The sequence below is a fragment of the Ambystoma mexicanum genome, chromosome 5q (genome assembly GCF_040938575.1).
Source record: "Ambystoma mexicanum isolate Mex_15411 chromosome 5q, UKY_AmexF1_1, whole genome shotgun sequence".
In the NCBI taxonomy this organism is placed as follows: domain Eukaryota; kingdom Metazoa; phylum Chordata; class Amphibia; order Caudata; family Ambystomatidae; genus Ambystoma; species Ambystoma mexicanum.
In genome coordinates, this window is record NC_090933.1 from 105897560 (window position 1) to 105911326 (window position 13767).

At 44.5% G+C, this 13767-nt stretch overlaps 1 protein-coding gene across 2 annotated transcripts in view; it reads right to left on the reverse strand.

The window, feature by feature from the left end:
• GABBR2 (gamma-aminobutyric acid type B receptor subunit 2) overlaps positions 1 to 13767 on the reverse strand; it is a 2296575-nt gene that overhangs the window by 1293281 nt on the left and 989527 nt on the right. For both annotated transcript variants that reach the window (XM_069620609.1, XM_069620608.1), the window contains exon 4: positions 11534 to 11635. In XM_069620609.1, the coding sequence (XP_069476710.1) occupies positions 11534 to 11635 (102 nt within the window). The remainder of the gene's footprint in view (positions 1 to 11533; positions 11636 to 13767) is intronic.

Here is a 13767-nt window from a genome sequence, read left to right on the forward strand (position 1 = left end):
AAAAGATATTACCGGCTCCGCTGGTTGGTAGAGCCAAATAAATTAAGGCAGGACCACCACTGAATTTAATGTTGGTCTTAACACAACTAAAAAAGCCAAGAACGTAACAGTATGGAAAGGATGTTTTGTTGATTTGCTGGTTGGTAAAGCCAAATAAATTGAGGGTGAAGGATAAATTAAACATTTACTTTTCGAATGCACTCAAACACCACTGTCAGAGTGAAATTCCCCGCCACATTTCACCATGCCTCTCTATTCGAATGACTGCATCTGGGTTGCACACAAACCTTCATCACCTGAGGAGTTTGTTGCGCGATCTTTCGAGAGTCCCGACTGTTCTTTCCGCTACCCATAGAGAGTGTCCCAGAAGGGCCTGTGAAAATCTGCAAATCATTCTCTGGAGTAGTGGTGCAGAATGGTGGAGCTAATGTGCCCATTTTCTTTAAAAAAAAGGGCCCTACCGACTAATGCTGCATACTGTCCCTATCTCAAAGATATTGTGGGTCATTCCGAGTTGGGCGGTAGCCATGGTGCTATTAGGACCATGGCTGCCTCCCATACCAGGTCCGGTCTGGTTGAATGGGGACTTACCGGGTCATTCCGACCCTGGAGGACCCGGTAAGTCCCCATTCAACCGACCATTCCCCATTCCCATTTGCGCCCCCATAGGGCTCAATGGGAATGGGGAAGGTGCTAATAACGGGCCTGCGAATAGCAGGCCCTTTATTAGCACCCTGGTCCCTTAGTGGGACCCGTAAAGGACGTTTGGTCAGACAACAAGTCCTTTACGGTACCCGCTAAGGGACCTCGGAATTGGGCGGTAAGGGATTACCTGCACCGGTCTCCTGACCAGTGCCCGGTATCCCTTACCGCCCAACTCAGAATGAGCCCCATTGTCTGTTATGAAAAAGGAGGAGAAACTCCTTTCAATCCTGGTAAGTGAATGCATCAATACTTCCACTCAGAAAGGTTATGTGTTGACTGTTTTAGGAAGCTCTGCCCTTAGAGAACAGTAGTGTGTTGCCAATTATTAAAGGAATAGCAAGATTGTCTATAAAGTAAACTACTATCTGACCCAAATACTAATATACACACTTTTCTTATTTAAACATATATACTTTCTGAGGGGGATCTTAAATCTTTATTCTTCCTTTGACTAAATATGAATTATTTTGTTATCTTCTATTAAAAACACTGTTATTGTTTCTGAGCATCTCATCGAGAAAAGGATATCTCAAGTGTATGGTCGACTGGTTTAGGCAAATTGGCAACTGTGTTGCATTCCTCAGGACTTTAGAACCCAAAGACCATTTTTGATCATTGTGGGTCACAGTTTGCAGTATTTCTCCTTCAATCTAGATGCCACACCCTTCAACAAAGTGTTGTAATTATAAAATGTTTGCGGAGAGGGAAAAAAAAGAAATAGATACATGGACAGAAGCTTAATATTTGTGTATCTACCTTTTTCTCATGAACATAGGGCCTGATTACGAGTGAACCTGTCCGGAACCAATCGTGGAAAGAAGGCCGGTACGATCGGCTCTGGCATTGTTACCAGACCGGCTCCCTCTGAGTCTGCCGGTAGGGGCAGTGAACTACCGGCATGCCCGACCTGCCAGGAGTTCAGGCCCCTACTGGCATAACATCACTGAAACACAGGCACTGTTAACAACAATGGCAGTGTTTCAGTGGTTCCCATTCCATGGAGTCCTGGAAGGACCCCATGGAATGGGAATTTACCACCAGTGCTGGCATCCGTAATATCCCGGTAACACTGGGGAATCTGGCACCAGTAACGGTTAGAAGAGTTTGCCTGTAATCCGCTAGTAGCACCAGTGGGTTACTGGCAAACTCCTGAGGGCCAATGACAGAGCCAGATTTTTCAGATCCCAAGTTGCCCCACTTACTATTATTGTCTTGTGTGAGTCTAGGTAGGACTTTCAATGTATATATATATATATATATAATATATATATATATATATATATATATATATATATATATATATATATATATATATATATATATATATCATGAGGACATGGAGGAAAAAAAACGCACTCCAAGCATGAGGTCAGCAAGTCCCAAAAAAAATGACAAACTCGGATCCAAAAGGCAGAACGAGTTTAATATGTGGTAAAAAGATACAAAAAGCAAACCACACAGCAAAACATAACAGGACGCCAGGGCAGTGTCCTGAACAATGCGTTTCGCGCTCCTCCGAGCATATGTATGTTTTTACAATTATTGTACTGCAGATGATAAAACCAGAATCAAAAACTATATATCAGAAGAAAAAAAAATGAATGAAAAAAATGTTTGTACTGGGTCAACCACATTCTTGAGATATCCTTTACATATGGGGACGCTCAGTAAAAATAACAACATGGTACATATTCAGTCTAGGGATGAATACTAGTAACTTGTAATAGTATAGTGCATTTACAGAAGTGCTGTACCTAGAACATTTTTATATGCAATGATTATTACCCAACTGAAGTTGGTGCTCATTTTTTGACCTCAGAAGGATGAAAGACTGGGTTGGACTTGCTGGGATTCAAACCTGTGCCCTACAGATCACACACATATCCCTGCACCGAGCACTCAACCTACTGAACTATCTAACTGGAATAAAGTGTTACAATCCCCATCTGAAGGTGTTTAAATATGAACAATGTTTACATTAGTGCTTGGATCACACAGTAGCTTACTATGTAAACAATATTGCTATCCCTTTTAGATATGTGGCACACCACCACTTTCTAAGGCCAGGTCTTCCTAAATCGGAAAAGCGTAACCTTTCTGAGTGGAAGCAAGCAGGGGTTCCCACACTTTGAGGGCTTCCAAGAAGTCAAAGCTAATGTGGCCACAAGACACATTTTGTATATACAGCAGGTGGAAAGATGTGTGTGTTGCATTTCCACCATAAAATACTGCCACACTCGAATTGTGTGGAAGGGCTAAGCAGGGTCCCAACCTCTCCCCTTTCTTAATAAAACATTTGCAGTGGTTAATGTGTGGGCGCCGTTGACTGAGGAGCTGGAGCTGTTGACATGACTGACTGCAAAGGTCTACTACCACCAGCAATTGTTATTTTTGACTGTGTTTGCAAAAGACTGCACAATGTTGCACGGTGAGTATCTGGTGCTTGCTTCCTATGTACAGTGCTCGCACTGAACAATTGCATTGGTTGGTCAATCCCTGCACCCTCTTGCTCTGGTTCTTGATTTCCCTCTCTAGCTGTCTTATCATCATCAAAGTAGAGGTTTCTGGGCCTGTCTTGAATAGGGGGATGGAGCACGCTCATTGTGATGGTCTTCATTGTCATCTGTTTCCAAGGAAATCAGAGGTGGTGAAATCTCAACAATCACGTCTTCTTCCTTATCTGTGAAGTGCTCTCTTTGGTGCTGAGCTGAAGTCGTGTCTTCTCACTTGTGTTCCTTGACTGGTGGTGGATGATCTTCATCCCTTTCCTGAACTCAATCGTCTGGCACATGATGCTGATGCAAAGGTGCTGCGTGCACAATTATGTTTTTCCTGATGCATCAGATTCTTTCCAGACATGTAGACACCCGTTCTTTCCAGAAAAAGGGCCTCATTACGACCCTGGCGCTAAGTGTTTAACGGCGCCGTAAAAGGCTTAGCGCCTTACTACGAGGTCCCTTTGCGGGACCCGACCTTAACGGCTGGTCTACACCAGCCGTTAAAGTAGGGACCTGCAAAGGGACCTTGGTGCTAAGTACGGTACCGCAATTTGCGGTACCGTTATTAGCACCTTCCCCATTCCCATAGAGCCCTTTGGGGCGAAAATGGGAATGGGGAAGGGCCATGGTTCAATGGGGAATTACCGCCCGCCAACCTTGGAATGGGGTGGTAATTCCCCATTGAACCATGGCGGACCCGTTACAACAGCGGCACCAACCATGGTGCTAATAGCGCCATGGTTTAGCGCCGGTGTTGTAATGAGGGCCAAAGTGCTCTCCAGCTACCTAATGACAAGCATGGCCGGCACAGAAAACCACCAACTAGCTGGGCTTCTCGACACAAAAAGCTGCTGTTGTAGCCGGTGAATAGAGCCCAACAGTTACATTCCTCGGCTGACTCTTACCACTTCCCCACAGGGTTTGAGTTCTGCAGCAGATTCAGACAGGTTAATTTAATTCATACTTCCCTTAAATAACTGAGTGTCAGGATCTCTCAGTCCTTTCACCTTCTCTGCCTACAAAATGCGCCTGAGGTTCTCAGTGCCATGACCTTCTGCAAGCAGGTTCTCAATGATTTGACCTTCTCCATCTAGTAAATGCATATGGGGTTCTCAGTGCTTTGGAATTCTACTATGCCTACAAAACGCATGTGAGGTTCTCATTGGTGTGGTCCTCTTCTATGCTACAAAATACATATGGGGTTCTCGGTGCTTTGGAATTCTACTATGCCTACAAAATGCATGTGAGGTTCTCATTGATTTGGTCCTCTTCTATGCTACAAAATACATATGGGGTTCTCATTGCTTTGACCTTTTCCTATAGCCACAAAAAGCATGTGGGGTGCTCAGAGGTTTTGCTTTTTCCTATGCCTACAAAATGCAGTAGGGTTCTCAGTGTTTGGTCTTCTCCTATGATTACAAAATGAAAATGGGACTCTCAGTTCTTTGTTGTTTTTACCTGCCTTGTAAGTGCAAATGAGGTTCTCAGTACTTTGGCATTGTAATATGCCTGAAAAATGTCCATGTGGTTCTCAATGCTTTGGCCTTCTCCTACATCTAGAAAATGCACATGGGCTTCTCAGTGCTTTTACATTCTCCTACGCCAACAAAATGCATGTGGTGTTCTCAGTGCTTTGGCCTTCTCCAGCGTCAGCAAAATGTTTGTGGGAGTCTCAAAGTGTTGGCCTTCCCTTACACCTACAAAATGTATTTGAGGTTCTCAGTGTTTGGACTTCTTCTCCACTGATAAAATTCACATGGGGTCCTCAGTGATTGGTCTACTCTTACACCTATAAAATGCATGTGGGGATGTTAGTGCTGTGGCCATCTCCTCCGTGTAGTGAAGGAACATCAGGTTATCAGGGCTTTGGCTTTATCCTCTACCTAGTAGAGGCTGTCAGTGCTTTGACCTTCTCTTACACCTACAAAATTACATTGGGTTCTCAGTGCTTCAGCATTCTACACATGCAAAATGCACGTGGAGTTCTCAGTGATGAAACCTTCTCTTATGCGCCCAAAAATCCTGTGGGCTTATCAGTGCTTTGTCCTTCTTCCACACCTACAAAATGCACATGGGTTTTCAGGGCTTTGACCTTCCCCTCCACTCTTTTTGACTTGCACCCAAGCCTGACATGTAGAGATTGGATAAAATTGGCACCAAAGGGCATCCTTGTTTGAGGCCATTACAGGTTTCAATTTTCTCTGAGATGGCGCCGGCACCCGAGAGCCTCACCCGAACAGAGGCACCATAATAGAGAGCCTGTATTTCATCCACTAGATCAGGGGGGCAGTTCCATACCAGTAATTATTACCACTGTTTTCCTCGATCCACACTGTCAAAAGCCTGTTTAAGATCTATAAAGGCCATATAGATTTTGTTTTTAGATCGTATTGCTTCCAATTTTAACAAGTTAAGAAGCAGGAGATTTACATTGGTACCCACTCCCATGACAAAGCCAGTCTGTATTGGATCCATCCGGTTGTTTTCTTTGGCCCAGATGGTTAGGCGACGGAGAAGGATTGAGTTGAACAATTTACCCACTGGGTCCAGCAGAGCAATCAGGCGCTAGTTTGTCGGGAGTGATCTATCCCCTTGCTTGAAAATTGGGACCAATATGGCATTTTTCCATGTCTGCGGTACTTGATTGTTTTCCATTACAGTAGCGAACAGAGGGGTGCAAAAATCCGCCCAGGCTTCCAGATTTGATTTCAAGATATTGTTGTTTGGGACATCTGGGCCAGGCGCTCATGATGTTTTAATTATTTTAATTAATACTAAGATTTATTCTCTGTCCCAGTCTATTTGCCATTTTCCTGGTTGAGTGACGTTAATCGTCTCCACCTTGGTGAACCCTTTGGCATAGAGGGCAGAAAAATGAGTAATCCATGCCTCTTCTGGGACTGCTGACATTAATATGTTGGATCGTTTAGTTTGCTCATTTAGTAGCGCCCATAGATCTCAAGTGTTTTGTTTGGCCAGGATCCTAAGCATTGTTTCAGCGCCCCATTGGGCGCGGTGCGCCTTAGAATTACGGAGCCAGTTTTTATATTTGTGCTTTCTTTTTTCAATTAGTATAGTCCTCTAATTTAGTGGAAGGGCTTTAAGCTTTCTTAGGTCTGCACAATATATTTTCCACTTAGCAACCAGTTCTTTGTTATATAAGTGGTCGTGCGTGCAGGTTGTTTTAGCTCTTTTCTGATCTGAAATTCTATATGGCACCAGCGCCCAGTCGTGTTCGTGGTTCTGAAGTTCGAGTTCCCTCCTTGAAGTATACTATGCTGCTAGCACAGGGACATCAGACGGACGTATTCAGAGCCTGTTTTTCCCATTGGATAGATATAGTTGGAAAGTTGACCAATGATCTACCTTCTTGGGTTCCTAGTGCTTTGCCTTCTCCTCTGAACACAAAATTCAAATGGTGTTCTCAGTACTTTGGCTTTCTCCAATGCCTACAGAATGCAATTTGGGTTCTCAATCTTTTGGCCATCTCTAAAGTCTACATAATACATGTGCGGTTCTCAATGCTTTGGGAATCACTACTAAATGTACATGGAGCTTTCAGTGTTTGGCCTTCCAATACCTCTAAAAAATGCATGTGAGGTTCTCATTGCTTTGGGCATCTACTTCCCTTGGCAATTGCACATGGGGTTCTCAGTATTTGGCCTACTCCTATACCCACAAAATGCACTTTGGGTTCTTAGTGTATTGGCCTTCTACGGTCACAAAAAGCACATGGGGCTAGCAGAGCTTTGGCTTTCTCCTCCGCTTCAAAATGGATGTGGGGTTCCGTACAAAATGCACAGTTCTTAGTGTTTGACCTTCTCCTAGACCCAGAAAATGCCCATGGGGTTCTCAGCGCTTTTGCCTTTTCCATTGCCTACAAAATGCATGTGAGATTCTCAGTGTTTGACCTTCTCCTACACCCACAAAATGCACACAAGGTTCTCAGTGATTTGGTCTTCTCCTATGCCTACATGTACATGGTGTTATCAATGCTTTGATCTTCTCCTATGCCTATAACATGTACATGGGTTTTCAGTGCATTAGCCTTCTCTTATGCCTACAAAACATAACATAACATCTCCTCTGCCTACAACGTATACATGTGCATGTATACAGTACTTTGACTTTCTCTGCCGTCTATGATATGCATGTGAGGCTCTCAGTGCTTTGGCTTTCTCCTCTGCCTCGGATATGCATGTGGGGTTCTCGCTGCTTTGGACTTCTCTATAACACATGGTGTTCCTGTTGTGTGCCCTGTCTCTACATCTATAAAATGCACATGGGATTTTCGGTGCGTTCGCCTCCTCCTACGTTACAACATGCACATGGAGTTTTCACTGCTTTGGCCTTCTCCTCTGCCTAAAAAGTGCACATGGGGATGTCACTGCTTTGGCTTTCTCCTCTGCCTATGATATGCATGTGGAATCCTCATTGCTTCTGTTTCCTCCTACAGCACCAAAATGCACATGGAGTTTTCACTTCTTTGGCCTTCTTCTCTGCCTAAAAAGTGCCCATGGGGATGTCGCTGCTTTGGCTTTCTCCTCTGCCTATGATATGCATGTGGAATCCTCATTGCTTCTGTTTCCTCCTACAGCCACAAAATGCACATGGAGTTTTCACTTCTTTGGCCTTCTTCTCTGCCTAAAAAGTGCCCATGGGGATGTCACTGCTTTGGCTTTCTCCTCTGCCTATGATATGCACGTGCAATTCTCATTGCTTCTGTCTTCTACTCCTACGAAATGCACATGGGGATTTCAGTACTTTGGCCTTCTCCTCTGCCTACAAAATGGCGATGATTTTTCAATGGTTTGTTTTCCTCCTCCACCTATGATATGCATGTGGGGTTCTCAGTGCTTTGGACTTCTCTTATGTCTGCAAAATGCACATGAGGTTCTCAGTGGGTTTCCCTTCCCTATAAAATACACATGGAGTTCTCATTGTTTGGTATTCCCATAATCTACAAAATGCATGAAGGGTTCTTAATGCTTTGGCCTTCTGCTACACCTACAAAATGTACATGGTGTTATCAGTGCTTTGGCTTTCTCTTCTGCCTATGTTTTACATGTGGGGTTCTCAGTGCTTTGACCTTCTCCTACACCTACAAAATGCATATAGTGTCCTCAATGATTTGGCCTTCTCCCCACCAAGTATATGCATGTGGGGTTCTCAGTACTTTGGTATTCCCTATAACACATAAAGTTCTCGTTGTTTGGCCTGTTCCCACATCTACAAAATGAATGTGGGGTTTTCAATGCTTAGGGTTTCTCCAACACCTACAAAATGCACGTGGTGTTCTCAGCGCTCTGGCTTTCTCCTCTGACTCGGATATGCATGTGGGGTTCTCATTGTTTTGGACTTCCCTATAACACATGATGTTCTCATTGTTTGGCCTTTCCCCACATCTACAAAATGCATGTGGGGCTCTCAATGCTTTTGCCTTCTACACCAACATAATTCACATGGTGTTTTCAATGCTTTGGTGTTCTCCTATGCCTACAAAATGCTCATGGGATTTCAGTGCTTTGACCTTCTCCTACGCCTACAAAATGCACATGGAGTTGTTACTGCTTTGACTTTCCCCTCCGCTTATGTGTATGTGAGGTTCTCACTGCTTTGGACTTCTCTTATATCTGCAAAATGTATCTGAGGTTCTCAGTGCTTTGGGCATCCCAGTTAAATGCACAGAGTTTTCAGTGTTTGCTCTTTCCCTACATCCACAAAAAGCATGAGGAGTTCTTAATGCTTTGGCGTTCCCATCCATCTACTAAATGCACCAAGATTTCTCTGTGCTTTGACAATCCCAATTACCCACACAATGCACATTCTGTTCTCAGTGATTTAGCCTTCTCTTGCAGCAACAAAATGCACATGGGTTGTAAGTGCTTTGGCATTCTTGGCGGGATTGTGACTAGGATGTGCAAAGCACGTGAGGCATGTCCTTAGGACAGGCAGAGCGGGTACAGAGCACATGCAGTCTGTGTCTGGGCAGGAAAGCAGCCCTCACAGGGGATACCTGCAGGTCACCTTCTCTGCATCGCATACGGGTGGTCCATGTCGCAGGACATTTTTTTTTATTGATTTAAATTGATAAACAATTTTTACTAAATAGCAATCACTGAGCAAGTTTGTTTCTTAACAGCAGCCAAAGGGAGTACTAGTGTGTTGTTTTTTACGCCGTCCGACGTATGTTACTGTTGCTTTGAACTTGTCCCCTCCCTCGCCATATCTTCTGTTACATCAAGTCCACGATGCTCCAGATCAATGTATCTAAAACATGTGGCTACTCCAATCACACAACGGGTGTCGTCACCGCTCGTCAAAATTGTCCACCAATCGTCTTCTGGCAGGACATATCCCAAATGTAGCTCCAGCCGTGGGGAGACCACGGGGCATGGAGACTACGGGGCAACATAGCTACAATCTGTGGACAATTCCCAAACCTCTGAGAACTCAGGGGACGGGCACAAGCCAAGCCCGCAAGTAGTATGTGCGCACATCTGGTATCATTACGAGAATGGTAAAAAAAACATGTGATTTTTCAAATCCTTTTTATTTTTAAAATAGCACCTAATAATGCGTTTGTGTAATAACAAAGTATTTACTGCATGGGGTTCAGTGTACCTCCTATGGGCCTGATTCATGGAACGTTTTCCTATGGGATTGGGCCATTATATAACACTTCCATGAATCAGGGCCTTCCTCCCATGCTGTCCTAACTCATAATTAGGTAGTGTTTTGAAATGAAGTGGCATTTAAAGTACCACACGTTTTTACCTCAAACACTATAATTAGACCATGCCCTATGGATGCTTTGAGAAGTTCTGTGACCATAATGACATCTTGAGGTGATGCCATTTGTGATGCCATCTCTGACGTCAAGTGCTGTGCACGACATGCTAGAGTCGCATTGCTAACCGTAGCTGGCAACTGATGTATTTATTTATGAAACCCTTCAATTCGTGGTCGCTTCCTGTGGCATGGCATCTCCCCCTTTTCAAGCGTTCTTGCTGCGTGCCACTGTGGTACACATCACCACCCGTGTGGAGGACTCTAACAACGCTGTCCTGGATTCTCCAATATTTCTATTTCTATTTATTCTTGTTGTTTTTTTGTTTTGTTTTTTTGTCCCTACATGCATAACAGGATCGAGGCAAAGTTATGACTCTCATAGGGGAGAAATCATGAAAACATGTTGAATAAAGAGAATGGAAAAGGTGGGCAGAAAAGAAACCCCCTCAACATTGGATTCTACAAGGGTAGGTGTTGTCGAAACATACTTTATTGAATTGCCTACTTGGTTTGATTGGTTCTGATAATGCTAAGTGATTTCCTTTGTTCTGAACTGTTCTGTATTTTGTTAAATTGGAAAATAAAAGTAAAACAAAAACTTTGGATTCTACTAAAGCGGAATTGAACTCTGATCAAATCAATGCACTTCCTGTGCACGTAAAATGTATCTACTGGGACACCTGTTTGTTATTTAGTATTTGCCAACCTTAAGTCCTTATATCAGGGGTTTCTCCCTTCAGTTACAATGAATACAGGCAGGGGAGTTGCTAGGTCTGGAAAAGACCCGGGGCCCCGCTGATGTCGGAACTGTTGGGACTGGGGGCTAGCTAGTCTTTTGGCTGCAGCTCCTGAGATTCTATCCGGGGCTACAACCAAAAGATCAGGGGCTATAGCCCCCTTAGCCCCCCTCTAACAACGCCCCTGAATACAGGTCAGGCCGACCCACCTCATTGGGTATCGATAAACCTTAGTATCAAGCGCCAAGAAGCAAGTCAGACTGTGGTGTGCTATAGAACTGTCAAACATTATTCCATACAGAGAGTGAGATGCATACCTTCGGAACACATTCATGATACAAGCAGCTCTTAAACGTTGGGACAAATCTCTGTTCTAATCGATTGAAATTATCATCATAATATAACTGAAACAATCCTTTTTTAAACCCAAATTCGTTATATCGTCACTGTTTGCCAATGTGCGAATTGCAAGCCGTGTTATCACCAAAATACATTGCCCTGGTTCAAAAAATGCATTGAGAGAACACCGTTGTTGCATGCATCCAACGACTGACTACCTTAGCTCTTGCACCGTGCAAACTTGCACTTCCACAGGTGAAAGGTTTCTGTAACACGGCCCCCAAAGTGCAATCAGTCCTAGAATGCATGCGTGTGAGTCCTGAACACACACCTGGGAAACTGTGGATGCGATCCATTAGGTCTACGTGACGTGACAGCGTAGCAAATGTTACATGACAGGAGGCACGGTGACACTAATGCAGGTCTCATTTCACCTCTTGCCGCCGAGCAGCTCTTACATACCTTTAACTTCTTGACACTGATGCACGGGTCGTTGGAGAAACTCTCGGTGTCTGCTATTTGGATGTCTGAATCTTCCAGCTCGCCCGTCAGATCATTTCTCACCTGTCAACAAAGAGGAAGAAGGGTGAATGGATACACTGAGACCGGCTCACGAGGGAGCATATGCACTACATTGTATCGCCATGATGTGCAGCGCGCCCACCTACGCGTGCAATGATGAATGCGCCGGTCGGCCTTGCCGCGTGTAGGCCCACTCTGATCATCTCGGCACCTTATCAATAGCTCACTTTTAGGCAAGAAACAAATGTTTGCGCACAGAAACACTTTGCATGAGGAGGGATGATGAATTGAGGCCTAAATTGATTGGCGCCCAATGTCTTGGCAGACATCGCAAGCCATTTATTACGCTAAATTACGAAGCATATGCAGACGATCGCCAGTCAGAAGCAATCATCTCAGAGAGCCATCAGTCTATGCCATGCGAGTAGCAAGTTCCTAGCATTTAGTACAAGGAGAAAGCCAGCATTCCTAAAGATCTGCTCTACATCACTTTCTTGATGACAGCAATGGCATTTTGATCAAATATTATAGCCTTCTAATTTTCTGAACACCTTTGCATCGCTGAAGATGCTCACCAGCCGACACGGCAAATCACCTCCTGATCGTTAGTGCGGGCGTCTCTGGAAGCACGCTTTAATTAACGGAGCCGGCTAAATTCGCCCTTGGTGGAATGGTATCCTAAATCAAATCGTGTGGAGATCTCATTGCAAACAGACACCAAAGTCATTCTTGAAGTATGATGTATGGACAGCTAGAGAAGGCAAATATGTCTCCAATGCCACATGGCCACCATCGTGAAGTCTCATTTCACTGTACGCAGGATGTATAGCCAGGGGCATAGCTCAAGCGCAGCATGCACGCCGTTGGTACAGAACAATGTTATATGGCATGGGTTTGATACGTCAACTTAACGTGCAACCCTCCCCAAGCCCCACAGGTCAATAAATTGAGTAGCATGTTGTGGGTAAAAATTATAATAATAACTAGTATCAGTCACTAAGTGCACTGAAACTGGATTCCTGGGGGTTTGTGAGCTTTGTAAAAACATCAACTTTTTTAGTGTGTGGTTGTGTGTGGTGTGTGTGTGTGTGTGTGTGCGTGTTTAGTAAAATAATCTATTTGTGTCAAGTCGCACATGTCATAGCACCAACCAGTATCTATCAATGGAGGTTGCAACTAATCAACTTCCGGGGCACCAGTGGTCCAGGGATGAATAGCGGTTTCTAAACCATCAATCAGCCCCACACCTCTAGAACACCAGAAGGGATCCAAACAGACTGGAAACAAGCAAGTTATAAACCTCCTTGCCCAATTTTGGTAACGTGGATGGAATGGCAGGTATATCTCTGCAAGGTCGAGGATCGTTGGTTAGTTGCAACACAGCAAAAATACAGTTATTACCCAATGATAAAAGGGACTGTCCAGTCAAGGTTGTAAAAAAGTATCTACTTTATTATTATCAAAACAGACAGTTCTAGCACACTACAAAATACAACCCACCCTGTAAAGGAATGCAGAGGACAGATAGTTTCAAGAAGGAAAGGGGATGTATTATGGATGCTGACAGGAGGGTAGTCCGTAAAGTAATTAATCACAATAGTTCAAGGATACTTGCTATCAGCACAAAAGGAGCAATTGGTCATAAAATGTCACTAGGGGCCTTCAGAGAAGGACCAGGAGGACAGAACCACAATGTACCATGTGCTTGTGGAAGTTCTTGGTGCTCGACAGTGTAGAGCTTCTGCGACGGAGATCAAGACGGGAGACAGCTGCAGGTATCAGGCGGCAGGCAGTTCAGCGAGCAAGGATGGACCGACTGCTGCAGGCTGGCCTACAAGGCTGGTCATTGTCAGGATTCGTTGTAGTGCTGGTTGGCGGGTCTGAAGCCCTGGTCGAGGCATCTCAGACGATGCTAGCGACTGTGGCGTAACAACAGTCAGCAGTGCAGTCAGTTGCAGCTCGAGGGGTTCGACTGGCTTGAAAATGTCCTATAAGGCAGACTCTGGTTGATGCTTGTCGATGCAATCCTCCTAGCTTCTACACTGGGCTTGTGTCATCCTTTAAGGCGGACACCCCAAAGCTGAGGAGAGTGTTTCAGGCACTGACCTTGTCCTGTGTTTGGTTCAGAGACTCTCTGGCACTTCCCACCTAGGAAGCTTGCTTGTAGAGCCTAG